General features: G+C 46.8%; 1 protein-coding gene across 1 annotated transcript; it reads right to left on the bottom strand.

Annotated features, from left to right (window-relative positions):
- Nucleotides 1-7,649: 7,649 nt before the first annotated feature.
- TNFSF15 (TNF superfamily member 15) lies at nucleotides 7,650-20,593 on the bottom strand. Its single transcript, XM_065737163.1, has 4 exons — nucleotides 20,242-20,593; nucleotides 13,827-13,878; nucleotides 13,416-13,463; nucleotides 7,650-8,355 (listed from the first exon to the last, which is right to left on the bottom strand). The coding sequence occupies exons 1-4, from the start codon at nucleotides 20,431-20,433 to the stop codon at nucleotides 7,928-7,930; spliced, it is 720 nt and encodes a 239-aa protein (XP_065593235.1). The 5' UTR covers nucleotides 20,434-20,593; the 3' UTR covers nucleotides 7,650-7,927.
- Nucleotides 20,594-20,946: the final 353 nt, after the last annotated feature.

Genomic DNA, 20,946 nt, shown 5'->3' with positions numbered 1-20,946 from the left:
GCTTCTGCTGAGTGGCTTCTGATGAGGTTTCTTTAATGTGACACAGGTTGCTGTATGACAAACACCAGGAAACATGAATGTTGTCACATATTTGTAATGTTCCAAAGCCTCAGCCAAGAAGGAGAGACTGATCTCACACATCCTGTGCTCCAGGTGAACGGTACTGCCCCGGCTCAAGGGCTTTTCTCATCCTCAGGTTGAAACTGATGGCAGTGCCCTGACACAGTGGGCAGGGACTGCAAGGAATCTGCCATAGGAGATGGGAATGGAAGTAACAAACAATCCCAGCGTGTTTACAAAGCCATTAATCCTTTCATGGACTTCTTGTGTGTTTATTCCAAAAAGCAAAAGGTGTGGAAGCAGTTTGTAGGAAGGCAGTGCAGCAGCACTGAGTGCAGGTGGAAGCAGCGTGGCTGCCTGCACTGAGGACACTGCCGACTCGCATATGCTCGCAGCATGTGTGCCTTCCTTGGAGGTTTGTCATCAAGAGCAGAGCAGGTGCTGCTGGAGCAAGGCAGTCAGCCTAGTTGCTTTAGGAAATTCACCCCACGACAGTATGAGACAAGAAAATTCCTCACGGCAGCTGCGCCAGCAAGCTTCTCTATCCGGCATCATTGCTGGAAAAATAGTGTTTTTTCCTCAGCTACCTCCTGAGAACTTTCTGCAAGAATAAACTAAAACTACTTTAAGGAACTGTGTTGTCATTGCTACATTCACAGCCTTAAAGCACGATCCCAGCGGTGCCCCACTGAAGCAAGAAAGCAATTCCACAGAAAATTATGCTTGCCAAAAAAAATGATTTGTTCAAAGCACTTGGCTTCGAATAGCTGCATAAATGCTTTCCTGAAATTTGGATTGTAATTGAGGAGCAAGCTGCTCGACAGAACATGCCTAATGAATAGGCATCAAAATTTATGACTGTAGAGAGGTAGGTAGCAGTAATGGGTTATGCAGGGGATCAGTCCGACGTTTTTAGTCAAAGTGAGAACTGGCTGTAGCCTGCGGGTAAAGAAAGAAGTCCTTTTCCAATCTCTCCTCTTCTTTAACATCCTTCATCAAAGAAATATAAAGGGATAATCTCCAAATGTTAACTAATGAGGTGTCACTACACGTAAGGTGCTGGTAGCAGAGCAGAACTGTGTAGTTTCAGTGGACCTAGAGGTCTGTACAAACATGGGAGTTTTCCAAATGTTGTAATTCCTTTGCTACCTACTCTCCAGATAATTCAGTAGCAAAGAGGAACAGTCCCACTGCTACAGCAAAAAGTTGTTTCATATCTCCTTGTTTTTGTCCTAGAGATTCCCCTGATTTACATGAAGAAAAGGAAGTGGGGGTATCTGCAAAAAGTGAAGTCATCTTGCTGAAGGGTTGGGGCGGGAGCAGCACTTGCTGCCAGCCGTATCTTTGGAAGGGTACCATTTTTCATGCTTCATTTTTAGGAACTGACAAGGGAAAGGAAGAGCAGTGAGCAAATAGCTATTTTGAGTGAGAATCATGCTCCGGCAGCCACTTGCTTGGTTATGTCTTAGTAGATCTCTTCCACTTTGGTCTCTACATGCACAGTTATACCTCCACATCCCACTTGCAGAGATCAGCTTGAAGCCTGGGGATTTTTGTACGTGAGCATTCACATCTCCACATGGCAGTTGCACTTAGTATAGAGTCGTTCAGGTTGGAAAGACCACTAAGGTTACCCAGTCCAACCATCAGCCCATGCCTGCAACTGCTGTAGAGCAGTGTGGCATCTCCCATTTTCTTAACACCTCCATGGATAGTGATTCCATCCCCTCCCCGTGCAGCCTGTGCCAACATCTCACCAGAGGTCCCATCCAACTCCTACAGTTCTGTGATTCTGTGATGTGGGAAATCATATACGGTGTGAAAAATACAGCACGCTTAACCACACTGCCATGAGTCAATAAACATCTGCCCTTTGCTGCTGTCAATGTGAGCACCTGGCGGATGCTTGATAGAGTACAGAGTGAGTCAGGAAGCAAGGCAAATCAAATAAAGTGCTTTTATTTTATTTTTTATTTTTTGCTTTAAGACATGACATGATTTAAAGACAATATCAATAAACTTCATCGTTAGAAGATATCAGCTCCATCTGCTGAAGGAGAAAGCTGCTGAGAACAATAGGTCTCAAGTTCGTACCATGATTTTTACAGGCTCTTATATAAAACTGACATATATATGTACTGTGCCAATAAATATACAAAAAAAAAAAAATCCAGTGCCTTTTTGATGTTTTAATATAAAACTCTACCATCAGTGGAAGAGCGCAGCTTGATTTGTGCAACAGTGAGGGAATCTGGAAGCAAGTTTAGTTCATAATTCTGAAAAAAATCCCACCCAAACATTCTGGAGTCAGGGCACTTAATAATGTTGCACATAAGCTCGTGCTTCTGCAGCTTCTAAGGCAAAACAAACTCAGAACTGCCACTGTTGACAAACATGGCTCCTGCTTTTGCACTTTTGAAGAGATTCTTATCTGTCTTTGGCATCAGTGGAGCCCTAATTTCCTTTGAGATCCTGTCTGACAGCAGCTGAGTGTGCTAGAAAATACGGCCCTTATTCAGCTGCTTGTTAGTGAGCTGGAAAGTTTATAGCTCATGCTCTTCCTGTGGGTGCAGATCGCTTCTACTTTGTCTTAGCTTGTGCTCCGTTCTGCAAGATGCTCAAGAGACAAAGTCTCCAAATCCTGCCCCAGTGAGCTCAGTGATCTCCCCAAAAGCTGGAGGTACTGTGATACTGAATATGTCCCTGATCTTTCTGGAAAAGCAAAACTGGCAAGTAATAGATACGGCTGTGGTTGGGCATCTTGGGAAGTCAAACTACCATGGGTAATGCCCTGCTCTCCAGGAAGAACTTAACAGTGTAACAGATTCATCATTTGAAGGTGAGATTCCTCCTTCCATCAACATATGTGTCCACACACATAGCAAATCTGCTCAGGCATAAGAATTTGGGCAGCCTGAGTGCAGTGCTGTGTATCTGTTGGAGATAGCTGCTCTTTGCTGTTAACAAATATCTTAATAATAATAATAACGAACGGATTTCCTGTTCTTTTAACTCGAGATAACTATTGAATTAAAACAAACAAACAAACAAAAAAAACCAACAAAAAAACCCACATCTTTGGTGTGGATGCTTCACAGGAGAAAGCCTGATGCCTGCTGTTTAATTAGCTTTTGGCCGATCTGTCGAAGCCGTCACCCACAGCCTAACAAAACATCTCAGGTATGTGAGAGTTAGTGAAAGCCAGGGTAAACGTGCCTAAACGTGCTTCTTCCCTCCCAGTTTCCAGGTGAAAATCTCACCCAAGGCAGAGCACGTAGCCCTTAACCAGAGGCCTCCACCAAAACAGTTTAAAAATGGTACTTGGAGTTCAAGCCAGGGAAATATCAACAGTAGTGCAAATATGGAATAGTATGCCATCTAGGGGGATGTTTCTCAGTTCTGCTAGTGGAAAGCAATTGGATGTACTTAGTTCCCAAGCTGCCGAGGTGCTCTCATGTACAAATAGGGAAAACATGGCTTTTTGGTCAGGGGATGATACTTAAAGGTGGCTGGAATAATGTTCTCATCTTCCTTGGGTGCTTAGCAGGGCATTGCTCAACCTTCACATTTTTTTCTTGTAATGTAGTAGTCCTACCTACCCTATGGCAAAGAAAAAGGCCGTGTCTGAGTTCACTCTGTTGGGGAATCACTCACCATGTGTGTCTAGAAGTAATCATGATTGATGCACAGCAGTGGAAGTTTCTCTGGTTGTATGAACTGATCACTCTTGCGTGTGATTTCGTTAGTGTTTTTGGATGGAGACCAGAATCAGAAGCAATTAAATTAGTTAACTTGTATTTTATTGCCATAACACTTGGAAACAAAATACTAAGTCAGTTCTAATGAAGCACAAAACAATATACAATCACTTTTATGAAAATACATTACAGTAGCAAAATGCTATACTGGCTTTTAATACCCAGATTCGGGCAAAAATTCTTGACACTGTCTGATTCTTCTAAAGAATGAATTTTCTCCTCATTTCCCATCTGAAATGATGGGCCACTCAAGAGATTAATAAGAGCAAAACACAGTGTGGTCAGCTGGATCATACAGAGTTGAGAAACGACGTTCTTGCAAAATACGTTTTGTGTGTGTGTGTATGTGTGCATTGAAAATCACAACAGCTCAATCCATTCCTTCTGGTCTGTGTAGCCTGGTCACATCCCCTCCTTCTGAGGGATGGCTCAACCAGCATTGACTAATCTGGTTTATCCAAAATCTTCCTTCCAGCCTGCAGTATGCTATTTGGATGGTTTGTGACTAAGAAATATGACCATTAACTTTCCACCTCTAGACCCCAATCCTGCCAACATACATGGGATGAGGGTGGTCTGTGTGAGTGCTCCATACTGGGAGGTTACCCCTGTAATGGTGCTGTTCAGGGTAAACATGGGTAAAATATTCTATCACATTTTTATTGACTTGACTCCTATACACCAAAAAGGGAAATTGAGCTGTTTTTACGATGGCACTCTTTTTATACCCACAAGCTTAAGACTAAGTAAGGCACACATATATGTTGGTAAGATTGGAGCTGTAATCCCTTTTAGTTTGATTTGTATTTGCTTATCAATACAGAGAGAGAGAGACAACACTCATTTACTAATATATAGATTTTAAGGTGAGAGGAAGCAGTAGGTAAGCGAACTGTTTTAAGAATTTGGGTTATATTTAGTGTTAGTTTTTGGACATCAAAGAGATTAGAGAAGTAGAGAATTCTTAAGAACAAAAGTATTTTGTTAATAAATATTCATAAAACAACAACAACAACAACAAAACCAACAAAAACTGAAAGAGTTTCTTTTTCTTACAGAGATTTTCTACTGAATAGCGCTTAAATATCTATTTCTGAAAGATGAAAGGGACCAATCCAGAAATCATACCATTATTTTTAGCTCATGAACATAAGCTGCCTTCTTGAACCTCTTCCTCTAGCTTGGAGAGTTTCTTCCAACTGTCTCAGTTTCACATCCACCCAAAACAAAATGTATTTTCAGCCTGACCGCAGGCTGAAAGGTCACTTGTTCACAAGGCCCCATCTCGTCACCTCACTCAACTGAAAATGCTGATCTACAGACATTTTCACATCTCCACAAATGATTTACATTAAAGAAATATTTCTCAATAATAACGATTTTTTTTTTATTTTTTTCCTCAGGACACTTCTGTCCTTAATTAGCTTTGGGAAAATCTGATCACCCGCAGCGTGGGTTCAGTCTGCTTGAGACCTTTCCCTCTGAGCCTGACCTCTATTTCCCTTAAGCAGCTTTACCCCAATGCTGTACCATTGGCTTCTGCAGAGTCAGTGGGGTCACAACCAGTGCTCCCTGCTGTATTTGTAGTCACTGTTACAGAAGCATTATTAGCACTAAGAGGGGGGAAAAAAAGGGAGAAATAGAAATTTCCACTGGGGTGGGTGTGCTTGGATTAATATGCCTGCACCACTTTAAAACAAGTAATGCTAGGCACATTACTTTTTTGCTCTATAAAGTGTGCTAGTGAGCTAAATATGCTAGAAGCTGGTGTATGTGATGGGGTGGGACAGCTTGCAAGGCCTGAACTAAAATAAATACATTTGTGCAATGGCCATAGGAACAAGACAGTCACATCTGTATCTGGTACAGCAGCAGGAGATTTTGTGCTTGTGGAATTTGTCATCAGTGTACAGTGGACACAAATTAAGTGTCTTGTCATAGAAACGGCTTATCGTTGCCAAAGCACTTCTTGAAACCTGTACGTAGAGTATGCATAAATATATAAGTAAATCTGTGTATGTACATTAATGTATCCCTAGAAGGTTCTTTTATTGTGTGCCAAACACTGCATGCATGATTCCTCTCCCCTAGAACCCATATTAAACATAATTCAGTGCAACAAGCAGTAAGGGATGACAACTTAAAATACAGCTTTTATGGAAATCTGTTCTACAAACCTGTTAAGATTGCATTATGGTCTCATAAGAGTGTTACGTTATCTCATTTGTAGAAATAAAGACCTTCCCAGATTTCTGTAACTGTCTCAGTAAAACCAGAATTTGCATTTCAACTTTCTCCAAGGATAAACCGAATTCATCCTATCTAACTTCACAGAAGCTTTTCTACCTGATTGCTGAGAATCCCCTGTCCTGGACAGGTCACTTTCAATTCTTCCCTGTGTGAGATAAAGCATGAATATTGGTGTGCTGGTCACCTAAGTGCCCTTATATGGAGGTCTGCAAGAACGGAGATCCAATGTTGGGCACATAACTAAGGGATCAGAAGCTCTGAAGGACTCAGTATGGGATGTTGAAAAAATGTTTTAGAAAATCTAAAAATAAAAATGGAAGGTCTTAGCGTTGCCCAGAGGAATAAGCTTTTCCTGGACTTGTGATTTTACCATATTTTATAGAGATGCAAATAGAAAAGCTGGGGCTTGTGAGCAGTGGGAAGAGCCCTGCCAAGGTGGTGATGGTGAGCTGCCCTTCCTGAAGAGTAGCAAGACCAGATTGTGTGCTAGGTGCCTCCTTGGCACTAACAGAGTGCTTCTGGGGCCACCATGTCTTTGGGTGGAAATGTTAGCTAGGCAGTCTTGGTGACACTCTGGCCAAGAGGAAGCCCAATGGGGTAAGGGAAGAAAGAGGGAGAGGTGCAGAGAGCGAAGCCTGGCCATTGGACAGACCCTGCCAAACAGCTGGCTGGTAGGTACTCAAGTGAGAGACCATCAAGAAGTGAAGTGTGTAAAGCCTGAATCTACTAGAACATGACTTGAGTCATTGACAGTGATGTTTTTGTTGTGGGAGGAGAAGAAAAGCTGGGGAATTTCCCTGAGATAGTAACATCTGTGAGAAAAAGAAGCACGAGATGGGAAGCTAAGCATTCCTGAGCTCTGTAGCTATCCATGGCATACCATGTGCTTCTCTTTGGATCCTTTGACCTTTTGCATGGATACTGCCTTCCTCCAGGCAAAGGCTGGGGAGGCCTCTAGGTCAGCAGGCTGCTGTAGCAGTGGTTGCAAAGGGTTAGGGGGGAACTGATGTCTTCTGTTACACATGCTTTGCATGAAATAGAATAGAAAGCAAAATACTGCATAGCAATTTCTTTTTGAAATTCCACCAGTGACTGATATTAAAAAGTGTGGAAAATGTTGCTGCCTTTTTCTTTTGTTTGTCTTGTTTTGTTTTCCTAATGTTTGGATCTGGGATGGGGGGTTGGGGGGGAGGGGGGATTCCACTGTTATGCTGAAACAGAAGATGTTTCTGCATCCTCCCTAGATGTTTTAAATAAAGGCTGAAGCCTACACATTGACTTAAATATCTGTAAACAGTATCTTGGAAAATAAAAGGAAATCAGGTAGCTTCTGCAAAACACACAATACAATTTTAATCTACTTTACAGGGAAACTGGAAGTGATTAATTAAGCAGTTAATGATTAACTGGGGTTTATGTTAGTGCAAAGTTCTGAACTATATGTAAGGAGGTTATTAATTGTAATTACCTCTAAAAATTTGAGGAAAGGTCACGCAAAATTATATTGAAAGTGCTGGAGAAAGTTTAAAACACTTCAGTTGAAGAAATGTATATTGGAAAAAGAATTAGTGATGTATCCTGGTCTATTTGTGATAAATATCCCCACCCACCCATAAAAAAGGTTTCTCTCCAATATACAGAGCTTTCAAGAGTCCCTATAATCTTTTCAGCCTGACTTTCATTTTTCTGTTTTTTTTTGGGCTGCTTCAATTCATCCTGCAGTTCCAGCTCTCCCCACTACTTAGTTTAAGGCAGCAGGCGAATGAAGCACAGAGAACAGCACAGATATCAGCACCCCGACATGCAAACATCAAACCACGGCCCCCAAGGGAAGCCTCCACAAAGCTGCTGCCAGAGACCTACAGTAAAAAGGCACCGAAGAAGGTTTTGTGCTCCTTAGTGTAATCCACCAGCTTGATGTCACTAACGTTGACCATTAGCTTGTCTCCTATCTCTAAGGAAACCACAGCTCCCAGATAAATGGGCTGGAACCAGTTGTTCCTCTCCTCACTGAGGGTCTTGGTGCTGGTCAGCAGCTGGGTGGGCTCGGGGTAGCTGTCAGTGACTTTAGTGATGATTGCAGTGACAGAATTGGTTTTACTTGAAGCATCACTGGGCCCTCGGAAAGTGACCTGAGCATAGACATAGTAATCCCCAGACACAGGTATCACCAGTGCGTTGCTGGAATAACTCAGGTTGTTCTTGGTAAAGGCCAAGCCTCGCTTGTCTTCCCACTGCAGGATTGGAAGATGTCTTCCCACAGCACTGGAGGGACCTTGTTTCTTCACTGCAGGACAGAGAGAGGGAGAAGAGATATGTTAGTGTGTTCCAGCTGGAGAAATACAGGATCTTTCCTCCATGGGAAAAACTCTAGGAGAGAAATATTATTCCTTTACAACCAGTCAGCTTCAAGCCAACTGTCAACAGCTATTTTTGGAGGCTGTCTGTCCATAGGATGTCCAGATCTAAGCAACCAAGAGCCAAAGGCAAAGCTGGAGGACCTGGGTTGGAGCAGGCTGCCCAGAGGGCTCGGTCACAGCTGGGTGTGGTGGGTGGCAGAGCATCCCAAGCGATGGGACTCTTTCCCAAAGGCTGTCTCACTATGGGGTTGGACGCATGGCTTTAGCTCATAGGTCTGGAGTGCACAGTATAAACCTCTTTCCTATTTGCGCAGTATAAACCTCTTTCTGAAGTGAAAGCAGTGCTGGGACACTTGTACAGCTGGGTATGTGTGAGAATACAAGAAAGACTATTCAAAGCAGAAGCCGTGGAGCAAGATAAACAGCAGGCTACGTGCCTGCACCTAATGGCTCAGAACAGCAGTCAGAGACATGAGAGCAATGTCTTCATGAGTAGCAATGGACTGAAGCTATGTTTGTGCCACAGTAGTGCTAACCGAAGACAACAGGCTCTGTTTGCTCACAGAAGCTTCACCATGATCATTGTGATCTATCACTGAACACTGAGAGCCTTGAACTTCTCCTCCTGCCAGTTTACTTCTGGAGGCTGGAGATGGGGTTTGTTAGCTCCCACACCAAGGTTTGCTGCTGGGTGCTGCACTGGGATCTTTTGCTATACAACTGCCCTTCCTCTACCTTCAATTTCACCATAGAGCTGGAAAACCCCATCGTGCTTTAAAACACCCACTTCCAAAGGGACATGTTGTAATCAAACCCATTTTTAACTCTGTTTTGAAGACATCTGGGACAGAACACTAAGCTTGGTGTTATCTTCAGCTTTACTTCAGGCAGAACAAAGCAACAAACAGAAATGCTGTCATGGTTAACTGACGACAAGCAGAGCTCCAATCCACCCCCAGCACAGTCTGATCTAAGCAGTGGATCAGGATGCTCAGGATGCAGGAGGGAGAACCGGGTTGCTGCTTTCATGAACCTAAGTTAATGCTTAAGGTTGATTAAGATTCAGCATTTTGGGATAGGGTGCCTGTGCACAGGCAGGGAAGCAAACTGAAGGCCCTTGGCAATGTCTATTAGGTTTATCCTGAGGGAAATGGGATTCAGGAAAACGAATACCCTCAGCCCCCAGTGACATCTGCTTTTTTCCTGTTTTCTGATGACAGATAACCCATAAGAAAACTAGCTGGTGCTGTTAGGAGTGCAGTTCTTGCATATTCTCTGAGTAGCACAACAAAATCTTGGCTTTTTTTTTTTTCCCTGCCTGCTGCCAGTGCTCAGAAAAATTAAATCCTTCTATCTTTTCCCAGAAGGCAAAGCACATGAAGGGAGTATCTCTTTGCAAGAGGACTATAGACAGGGGCTATGATAGCAAGCTAAAATATAAAAGTATTATAAGGAATATGAGGTTTAGAGGCAATGGAGCTTTGCCTGATAAGAAATAGAGGAGTAAAAGAAAGCAAAAGTACTCATGATCTGCCTACCCCTAACCCCATCTGCTCTGGGACCTGGCAAAAAATTAAAGCAGCTTTTGGGTAACTCTGGTTAAAGAGCAAGACTTCACTGAGATAGGGTGGTGGAAGGGGAGACCGTCTGAGTCGAGGAAGACCAGAAAAGATGAGAAAATTTCCTGAAAGAGTCTTGGGCTCTTTTCCATCTTCAGTAGATTGGGAAAAAATTGAGGAGAAGGCTCATGAGAAATATGTTGTATTTTTTTTTCCATATACAGTGACGCATTCAAGATGTCAGTGACACTCAATTCTTCCATGTTTTTAATAACTATAAAGCATCTCATCTGAAGTACGTTATTTCATAACCTCTGGAATTAGGCAATTCCAGGTTTTATGGCTCTAACCTTCCTTCTAGGTTAAAAAACACTATACCAATGCTTTCTGTTTTCAAGATGTCTAATTTTTCCCATCATTTAGAGATATATCAGGAAAAACGCATGTTGAAGTGCCTTTGAATATTGTATGGCTCCTTTTCTAGCACAGTCATGCTTCCATTCATTTGTTTCTTAAATATATGGAGCTGCACTTCCTGCAAACACACATCTTATGCTAATCCTTGAAGTAAATAGAATCTCCTTTCGCTATGGGATTTACTGCTACGGTTCTTTCAAGTTTCCCTTTCACTTTTGATTTTCTGGTATCTCTTAGATGTAAAATTTCTTCTCTTTTCCTAAAATCTCTTTTGGTTTAGTCACTTTCTGGGGAATCCCTGTATCTTGGCAGCTCTGGCTTGTGCTGGTGGCCTGCCAGTGAACTTGTGGGGTTCCTACAGTTCATTGCCCTCACTGTGAGCTGTGCTGTAGGAAACAGCTGAGGGTCCTAGCATCCAACAGAGCTCAGGTCTTGTGCTGCAAAACACAGTGCCTGCAAGGTCTCTGTTGTTCATGGTCTCATCCTGGAAATTTAATAAGTGATCTTAAAATGACCAACAACCAAGTGGGGCCAGAAAGCCATTTTCTACACGGATTTAGCAGTGTTCAGATAGCATTGCAGCACGATGAGTGCTTGACAGGTCCTTGGTGGGTGTCTGTAACACCGTGTCACGCCATGCCATGCAGGCACTGTTCTGCCTCCTGACCTGAAGTACGGCCCTACGAGGGCTGCAGGATGGTGGATTCGTGTGAGGTGGACAGCACTAAGTCTGAACTAGTGCATGGGACAAAGTGAGGGTGAAGAAAAGCCCCCACATGATGTTCACGCTGACTGTTCTTCACCAGCCAACAGGGAGAGGTCTCAGTGTCAGTATGGAGGAGTCCAAACTGCTCAGTGTATTTTCCAGAGGCCAAGAACAGGTGGAGAAACTTTCATAAAGGAACAGAGACCAAAACATTGAGTCATCCTGCTACTGCTATTTCAGTGGTGCATTCCCGTGTTAAGCACTCCAGTTAGTTCTCATTCCTCTCACTCTGCTCTTGCATTTAAAGCATACATTCCCATATCTAGGACACAGCTGGAGCTCTGGAGGAGATTTGCCACGAGGAAGAGCACCTAGTCTGCTATCTGCACTGTGAACCAGGTGCCTGAAGTGCGGGAGTGTAAAGAAGATCTGAAAAATAATTACTCCTTTTTTCACTTTCCCTGCACAAGTCGTGGTTTCTGAGAAGTGAAGACCAGAATGACACCCAGGAAACTCTTACAGAACAAGTTTAGAACAACACAAAAAGACTTCTGCACTGAGCTCAGGAAATCATTGCTGCAGGGTGCAGGAAAGCAAAAGTGAAGTGCTGAGACTCAAAAAAAAACCAAAAAAAAAAGCTTGAAGGCAAGCTCATGGAAGCCTGGTTTCCTGGTGAGCTGGTGGCACAGCAGCCTGCTGGCAGCCTTGAGCTCCTGACTCTGTTCTGCACAGAAAAGGAGTGAGAAAATTCTGTTTGCTTTTTCCTTCTCCCACATAACATCGATGGGGCTGAAGCAGGAGGTGGACAGACCCTGTCCCAGGGGCACTGCTCAGGAGTGACGGTTGGAGGAGTTGCAAACAGGGGCCTGAGAAAATTTGAAGCGAACTGTTGGGTGCTTCCCTGTGACAGCTGGACTTTTGTGCAACCTAGGGAAGTTCCCATCAGCAGACCAACAGTTGGGCTGCAATTGTGAGTCAGCTGCACTGAGAGCCTCTGGGTCTTGGCCATGTGGAGATCTGGGAAACACAGGGCCCTATATTAGCAGCCAAGGTCCATCTTCTCCTGCAGAATTGCACTTCAGATAAGATTTTTCCTAAGCAAATGGCACGGAGATGTCAGGGGAGGGGCAGGTGGGGCTGGGGAAAGGCCGTGCCCCAGAGGGTGGTGGGCATGGCCCCAGGCTGCTGGAGCTCATGGAGAGCTGGGACTCCGCTCTCAGCCATAGGGTTGGGGGTTGGGTGGTGCTGTGTGGGGCTGGGGTTGGGCACGGTGATCCCTGTGGGTCCCTTCCAACTCAGGATGTACTATGGTTTTGTGATTCTATGTGTTTTGAGCAAGCCCAGGTCCGTTCTGCAGTTCTATCCACCTGTGTGCAGAAGGGGATGGGACATAGGAAAGTAACAAGAAGGAGCTTGTGGAATAGGGAAAATAAACTGTGGTGGTTGACAAATCAGCCCTGAAGCACTGATAACCCTGTACATACATGTATTAAGCCTCATGTAACTTCTTGCACACTTCAAGTTACCGCAGTGCTCCCCTGGGACAACATGCAGGGTGCTGAGGATGCCTCTGTAGTGAGCTATATTTTGGGGAGGTACGAACTGTGTTTAGTGGACACAAGGGGGAAGCTCAGAGCAGATGGAGAGCTCAGCACTCAGTCCCATCCACTCAGGAACCTGCCAAAAACCTTTTTTTCAGGTGGCATTTCCTAAGTTCCTCGTGATGTGGTGGCAGCCCCAGCTTCGATGCTGAGGTGGTGATGCTTTGAGGTGGCATCTTCATAACAGACACAAGCTGAGAGGTTCAGCTGGGTACAGCTCTTCCCTTGGTTGCTCCACTGCACATTAGATATGGCCTCACCTAAACCAGGAGGCTATTGAAGGGAATGTGGTGTGTGTGGCTCCAGGCTGGACTCGCAGAAAAAATAAGCATCCTAAAACCATCCTCATTTGATCTTGTTTTGCTCCCAAACTGGTAGATCTTCCTAAATGACATCCCACTCGGGCTCTTCCCACCAAGTTTTTCAGCAGATCCAGCAGATCACTAACATGGGAGGAAGCACTGAAGCTCAGTTAAAGAAACCCAGGTGCTCACAGAATTACAACAACAGCCCAGAGCAGGGGCAGTGTTTGCCAGCTGTCTCCTCCATAGGCCCTCTCCTATAAACACTGCAGTGGTCAATGAGGCAAAGCTGGTCACTACTTCCCCTGCATCTGGATCCTATCAGACCTGAATAAAGTGCTGTTACTGTATCACGACGCTGTAAGACCCAAAGGAAACACTCTGGTTTTGAACAAGCGTTACCTGTCAGGTGTGCTCTTGGCTTCTCGTCACTGGGAAGCGTTTCTGTAACTGGGGGAAAAAGAGAAAAAAGGTTTAAGAGTATGGAGGGGAGATGTAGGGGACACACTCACAGGCTTACAAATCCATGCTTCAGCCCACTGAGAGAGCTATGCTGGTCCCAGCGAGGTGCTGGGAGGTGTGAGCCGACCCTAGGATGGAGCTGTCCCTGTCTGTGGTTGGGAACGCCTGCCCCTCGCTATGGCCCCAGCTGTACTCATCTCCCCACGTCCCATGACCCTGCCCTGCCCTGACTTGCTTGGATCCTCGTGGAGAGGGCAGGCAGGGAGCTGTCTGCCCCAGGGGCTGCGGCAGCAGTTGCAAAACATCGGCAAACAAAGGTGGTGGGGATGGGAAAAGGACTGGCACGCTTACCGGCAGCCACTGCCCGCTGCTTCAGAAGGTGAGAGCCTTTGTCATCCACGACCTGTGGGAGAGATGTGCAAGCAGTTAGCTCCGGGGATCCTGCACCACATCCAGTTTGCCTGCCCCCCCCAAAGCAGGAGATGATACACTGATATCCTCCACCTCAGTTAAAGCATTTATGTAAAAGGACATGTCCTGACAGAGCTTTGCTTCAGTGCTGGAGTTTCTTGCTGTTTGTTTGAAGCCACCCACATCTCAGACAGATGTCAGGGGCAGAAGCTGGGCTGCTGTGGTGGCTGTGTTCAGCTCATGGGCTGGGGGAGCACTGGGGGTAGGGACCATCACATAGCACTGCTGCTTGGTGCCTGCTGTTTCTCCATCTGTGCAGTGAAATGGAGCAAGCAGCGCAGCATGAGACATTCTTCCCTGCTTCAAACATCTGCATGTTGCATTTGAAACACCAGTAAAGTAACTAAGAAGTGTACCATCTGCAGCTTCCCTTTCTACATCTGCATTATTTCAGGCTGCAAGTCTGCTGCTTAGGTATGCCTTGAATTGTGGGGAGCCCAGGGCAAGATAGGACTATTTCACATTTGCTTGCACCTTAAACCTTCCCCTAGCCCTAATCATGAGCACATCCCCACAGTGTCCATGCCAAGCAGTGCCAGCGTTTGAGCTGAGCAGCAAAAAGAAGGAGTGTTCAGTGGCTGAATGCCATGCTCTGATGGGCTGCTCCCAGCTCACACCCTGCCATGCTCCTGTGGCTCCTCGCCAGGAGCCAGCCCACCTCTGGCAGTTTGCAAAGCAGTGTGGCTGCAGGGGGAAGGAAGGAGCTGCAGGATGCTCTGTATCTGTAGGACACAAGGAACATCGTCCTCTGAGCATGTGTCAGGCACGGTGTGTGTGGTTGCAGGAACTGAGTGGTCAAGGGAATGAGGTCAGCATTGGTGGGGTGTGGTGCGTGCTATGGGCTGCTGCAATAAATACATCCCCTCTGCTCTGAGGTCCCACCTGCTTGCTGTCCCTTCCATGGCAGGAGATCAGAGTAAGGATTTCCCTCCAACACTCCCATGCTTTTGGCCAGATGCATTGCACAGAATTACAGCAGTACTGGTGCAGCACTTCCTACACATTTATCAAGCAGCAAATTTTCAAACAATGTAAAGTACCACAAAGAGCTACGAATCAATCACAAACCATGTAACTTCAGTGGAGCTGTTTGCTTAACACCTACTTTCATGTGTTTAATGTCCTCAGGCACTGCAATAAGAGCAGAGGTGAGGGGGAAATGGGAAAGATACCGTTGCTTCAAAATGGTTTTGTCTGACAGCTGTCAAGAAGCTTTTAATGCAGCCTCTTATTTTATTTGTTATTCATTAGTTTAGTTTATTTGCTTAGTTTATTTGCTTCCAAAGAATGCCAGACAGATGCTCCTCATGCTGCAGCTGCACTTTGGTGTGCTGAAGAGCAGCAGATCAAGAGGTGTGAACGTATTCTTCGTGTGGTAAAGGCGGAGTTTTTTCCCTGATCACTAATTCCTAATCTAAACTTACACAGAGGATATTTTAGTATTTAAAAACATTTCATACAGTAACCTGGTATTGGCAATTCTTGCACTGCAGATGTACCCTGGGGGTGCGGATGAGGTGCATAGAGAGCTTTCAGGATGAAGAAGGTGAGGGAGAACCAAGGCAGTAGAGAAATCACACAATCATTGTTTTCCTGTACTCTCCTTTCTTGCTTTGCTGTGCTTCTGCAGAGTTCACCGAATGGTCTCAGTTTTCCCTTTGGTTGCAGCAGAGAAACTGTGAGCAGCATTGAGCAGCTTTGAAAATCCTGCCCTACGGCTGACCTGGGAGCAGAGGGCATTTCCAGCACCTATGGTAACCCTGAAAACTGTGGTATACAAAACTCTATGACGGCCCAAAGCCCTGGTGCATTTACATCCGTGTACAGCTAAAGCTCAGGAGGAGGGCCAACACAAAACATCCCCTCTGCACCTCAAGGAAGCGCTGGGGTTGTCCGGAAGACCTGCCTGGGAAAAGCAGCCTGGCACTGGAGGCAAGGGGGATTCATCAGCCAGAAATCCCCAGCTCCACTTTTAGCACGAGGTGCAGTCTCGTGGCAGGTCTCTGCAGGGCACACGTGGTGCTTGCACTTGGTTTTGCTCAGCCCAGGGGTGCTGCACAGCCTGGTCTGGGCACCTTTGGCAGTTTGGCAAAAACTGTCCTTATAATGGTGGGAGCATTTTGGCTGGGCTGTGGCCGTGTACTGGCTGCTCTGCCCGTGAAGACCATAAGCATCAAAGAGCAGTTTTATGGCTTTTGGAAGAGCCTACCAAACCCAGGATGTGACACAAGGTTCCCTGCTGCTCCCCAGGCATCTCTCTGCCACTATGGATCAGGAAGCTACTTAGAATCACAGAGTCATTAGGGCTTGAGAAATCCACTCATATCAACGAGTCCAAACATCAACCCATGTCCACTACCCACTTCCCTCAGTGTGACATATGCCCTTTTCTTGAAAACCTCCAGGGATGGTGACTCCATCACCTCCCTGGGGCTCTCCTTCCCACCTGGGGACTCCGTTAGGGCATCTGGTTCTGCATGGGCTGTAGCCCTGCCAGTCCTGCTGCTTCATCCTTTTGGACTTCAAGATGGAGACCCAGGCTGAGCTGCTGGGATTTGAGTCCCTCCCATAGTGTAGCACCTCAAGGCTGATGTGGCACTCAGGTTCATGTGCAAACTTTTTGACTGGTTTCAGATTGAACCTCCCTTGTGCCTTGCTTGTGGTCCTGCCATGCTAAGGCTGCCACCAGCACAAGCCCAGTACCAATATTTGCAGGGCAGGCCTTGACTGTAGGCTTTATGGAGCGAGTGGAGCGAATTGCTAGGACGGATGGAGATGTTTGCCTGGCTTTCCCTCAGTGGATTTGTGCATTCAGATTGAAACTTGTCTTTTCTTCAGGGAAGGATGCCCCGCAGCCTTTTATAATTTCCTGGTAATATCTCAAGTCGTGGTAGTGCTTAAGGAACCCTATTTCCTCACCTCGCTTTGTCTTGAAGAACAAAAGAAAGTGATTTCTACTTCCAGCAGAGAAGCTGTGTGTGAGCCTGGAAGGCGTCCAGGGTACCCATCATCAGGCCTCAGTTATTCACGCAAGATGCATCTCACCACAAGAAAGAGAACCGGTGGTTTGCACATGTTGCTGTGATGACATAACTTACCCTGCTCTTCCCTAAAAGGGGCATTTCCAGAGGAAAAGGTGAGCCTGTGTCCCTTCTGAGGAGAATGTGACACCACGTGCACCCACACAGAAGCTGAGATGAACAACTGTCTCACCCTGCGGCCAAAGAGGCACACCCCGCTTGCACAACCCTTCCCCTCCTCCTTGGAGGAAGGATGGGTTCAGGGATTTACTACGTCTGCTCCTCACCTGCTCAGCTGCACCAGTCCCTCCCAGTTGGCGCTGGAGCTGTGGCCCAGGACTGGCCCGAGTGCAGTGGAAAATGCTAACAGTGTGTGGGCTGGTCCTGCAGCACTCCTCCCATGAGCTCACTGCTGCGAGGGTCAGTGAGTGAACTCACATGTGCTGCAAAGCAGGGCCAGCCCAACTGCTTCCAGTGTGCCCAGAGCACCCACAGCCCAAAAGCATTGCTGCCAGGACCCCAGCACACACAGAGTCATAGAATCACAGAATTGCTCAGGTTGGAAAAGATCTTCAAGATCATCAAGTCCAACCTCAGCCTAACCATACTGCCCTAACTCTAACAACCCACCGATAAATCATGTCCCTGAGCACCACATCCAGACAGATTTTCAATACATCCAGGGATGGTGACTCAACCACCTCCCTGGGGAGCCTATCCCAGTGCTGAACAACCCTTTCTGTAAAGATGCTTTTCCTGATATCCAACCTAAACCTCCCGTGGCACAACCTGAGGCCATTTCCCCTCGTCCTGTCACTGCCACCAGTGAGAAGAGCCCAGCCCTGCCCCCACTGCAATCACCTTTCAGGGATGTGAAGAGAGCAATGAGGTCTCTCCTCAGCCTCCTCTTCCCCAAACCAAACAGCCCCACTTCCTTCAGTCTCTCCTCATAGGCCATATCCTTGTTGCCCTCCTTTGGACCTGCTCCAGCACCTCCACGTCCTTTCTGTACTGAGGTGCCCAACACTGATCGCAGTACTCGAGGTGAGAGCTCACCAGTGCCGAGTACAGGGGCAGGATGACTTCCCTAGTGCTGCTCACCACCCCACTCCTGATCCAGGCCAGGATGCCATTGTCCTTCTTGGCCACACTCCTATTCAGCCCACTGTCCATCAGCACACCGAGGTCCCTTTCCATCAGGCAGCTTTCCAGCCACTCCTCCCCAAGCCTGTAGGATTGCCTGGTGTTGTGACCAAAATGTAGGACATGCCTTCTCCCAGCTAAGTTCTCAACTAATGGGACATTTTGAAGAAGGCATCCCTCCAGCAACAGGACTAAATCTACAAATGCGTCTGGAAACACAAAAAGACTTGGTCCTGAGAGCCTATATATACCCAGAAATGTTCCTCTGGATCCAGCTGGGCTGAGCTCAGAGGGATGAACAGCAAGTAGCCAAACCCACCCCACTGCACTCTGCTGCTGGACAAAGCTGGTGACAGAGTTTGGAGGAATGAATGAAAAGCTCAGCAACCACAGCACCATGCACAGTGCCGCCAGGCACACCCCCACCCGGCTTGGCACTGGTGCCACGGGCACACAGCCAGCCCCGATGCTTTCCCTGCCTCACTGGGACACACAGAGGCTGCAAAGCAACTGATCACCTCATTGCATCATTGTGGGATTACTGCATGCTAATTGAGTGCATGTGCATAGAAGTACATGCTTGAGGAGGGTGTGTACAGACTAGAGCAAATCTAATGGCTTACGTTGCACTTTTCCTCTTAAAAAAACAAACCCTGACACAATTTTCTCCATTAACTGCCAGCAGAACAGAAGCCAGGAGCATGCTAATTCTACCTAACAGCTTGCATTCATTCATTCATTTGAATGGCTAATCATTGTACCATTAACTCTCTTTAAGGTCATCTCGAGAATCAAACTTTTCTGTTTGGAACCTCGGAGGATGGGAACCGAAAGAGCAACGAGACAACCCAAAATGCCTTCTCATTGCATGCACCTGCTCCATAAACAGCAGCAGGAGGGTCAGCACAGCACTGAGCCCTTCCACAGATGCAAGAGATTAGCACATTTATCAGTCTGAGGTATGGTGACAGGGGGTTGCACCTCCTTCCCGTTGGGTGCAAAGTTAACATGGAAGATGCTGCGCCAGGAGATGTCTCTGCTTGGGTGCAAACTCAGGTTCAAAGCAAGGCCAGTGCTTTTCCACGTAGCCAAACATGCACAGGCACAGAGCCTCAGGCACAGCTGTCGGACTGTCTACACATACACAAGCAAAAAGCTGGATTCAGAATTTCCCCTTGAGGCCAATTATTAACACTGCTTTCTTTGTCTGTTCCTAATTGAGCACATGACAAGCAAGCTAACTGGGTGTGGAATTTCAGACCTGTAGCTAACATTCCTTAAAACCTTAATTCTTCAGAGCTATAGGCATGAATTCTCCTTCTACCAAAGGGCAGTCCTGATAGGTTCATAGGATAGAGTGGTAAGAGGCATTTGCAGGCTGGCACAAGCAGGAGTGGGACAGCACAGAGGAGCATTAGTGGTGACCACCTTTGCCAGCCCAGGAACAAAGAAAGCCCAGCTGTCTATCAAAAAGTTGTCATCAAAAAGATGAGAAGTTCCCCAGATCTAGAGAAAATTTTGATGGGGAGCAAATCACACAATGGGAAATTTGGGGTCAGACTCCACAGTTGTCCTAAATAGGATCTGTGCAGGACTGCACGTTAATAATGCATGAGAGCTGCTGCTGTCCACCTGGTGATGCACGATGGGCACTGACCCAGTGACATCAGCGTTTGGTCAGCAGACGTTGGCTGAAACGGGACATGGGAGGAGAAGTCTCAGAGCTGATCCCAAAGAAGGGAGGAAAACGAGTATGGAGATCTGGCTGAAATCAGCGGAGAGACACAGATTTCAGCCAAATAGAAGTTTTCCTTCAGCACTCGGGGCAGCATGCCAACAGAAGTTTTAAAGGCGTATCTTACACTGTGACCAGAGTGAAATAAGGACAGGAGGAGAAGGGACCGTTAGCTAAACCAACCGAGCAAACATAGGATAGAACCCGGAATACTGGCTCTGTACGAGGATGACGGCGTGTAACAGCACACCTCTCTCCTTCCCTTCAACACGATAAACTCGAAGAGAGAACCAGACCCAGAAAATTAAAAAAAAAACCAAATCAAAACACCAACAAAACATGGCTACAAGTGGAGAGCTGGGACCCCGCGCAGGGTGGAGGTATGGCAGTGCCTTACCTGGGAGCAGGAGGTGGGTGCTCGCAGGTTCCCGGCCAGCAGGTACGTGATGGGCAGTGCCAGCAGCAGCACGGCCAGCAGGCAGAGCAGCACGGCGCAGCGCATCCTCCTCAGGTCCTCCTTGATGTGCATCCTGGAGGCTTGGCAGCTCGCCGAAGCCTCTTCCAGAGTTATCTCAGCCCTGTGAACCATTCCGGCAACCGATGTGCGAGCTGCCTCTGAGCCTGGCAAAGCTTAACCTCCTCTGCCTCCTGCCCTGCATGGAGACCCCCATTAAATAAGAGCTGCCCGGAGTGTGGGAAGGCACCGACACACACACACCCTCCCTCCCGAGGAATGCACCGCCTACAATAGAAACCTAGCTCAGGGAAGGGAGCACCGCGGCTCCCCGAGCTCCCCGGGATGCCTGCTGCTTGCCTTTGCCTTTTTTTCCCCTCGCCGTGCAGGAGGAAGCTAGGAAAGTCCCAGTGGGTGGAACCAGGATAAACTCCACTGCCGGGCTGGATGAGCTTGAAAGCTTTTCCGCGTGGTGAAGGGAACGTGAAACCAATGGGAGGGAAAGTGAGAAGCGAAGGGGGAGCGTGAAGGCGAGCTGCTGTGGCACGGTTTCAGCGCGGCCTCGGGAGGAAAGGGAACTGTTATAGGGAAGGCAAGGGGCTGCGAGGAGCACCGAGGAGGGGTCCTGGTCCCTGACGTGGGGTTTAG

Source organism: Cyrtonyx montezumae, unplaced genomic scaffold, assembly GCF_038088225.1.
Source record: "Cyrtonyx montezumae isolate F1298 unplaced genomic scaffold, pur_monq_1.0 scaffold_20, whole genome shotgun sequence".
NCBI classification, from domain to species: domain Eukaryota; kingdom Metazoa; phylum Chordata; class Aves; order Galliformes; family Odontophoridae; genus Cyrtonyx; species Cyrtonyx montezumae.
The sequence above is the reverse complement of the archived record's forward strand: the minus strand, read 5'-3'. Positions and strand labels throughout refer to the sequence as shown.

Coding starts and splice junctions, on each gene's coding strand:
- TNFSF15 (XM_065737163.1), bottom strand. CDS start 20,433: ATGGTTCACAGGGCTGAGATAACTCTGGAAGAGGCTTCGGCGAGCTGC. Junction 13,879..20,241: donor CACCCACCTCCTGCTCCCAG/GTAAGGCACTGC, acceptor TCTCTCCCACAG/GTCGTGGATGACAAAGGCTC. Junction 13,464..13,826: donor GCAGCGGGCAGTGGCTGCCG/GTAAGCGTGCCA, acceptor TTTTTCCCCCAG/TTACAGAAACGCTTCCCAGT.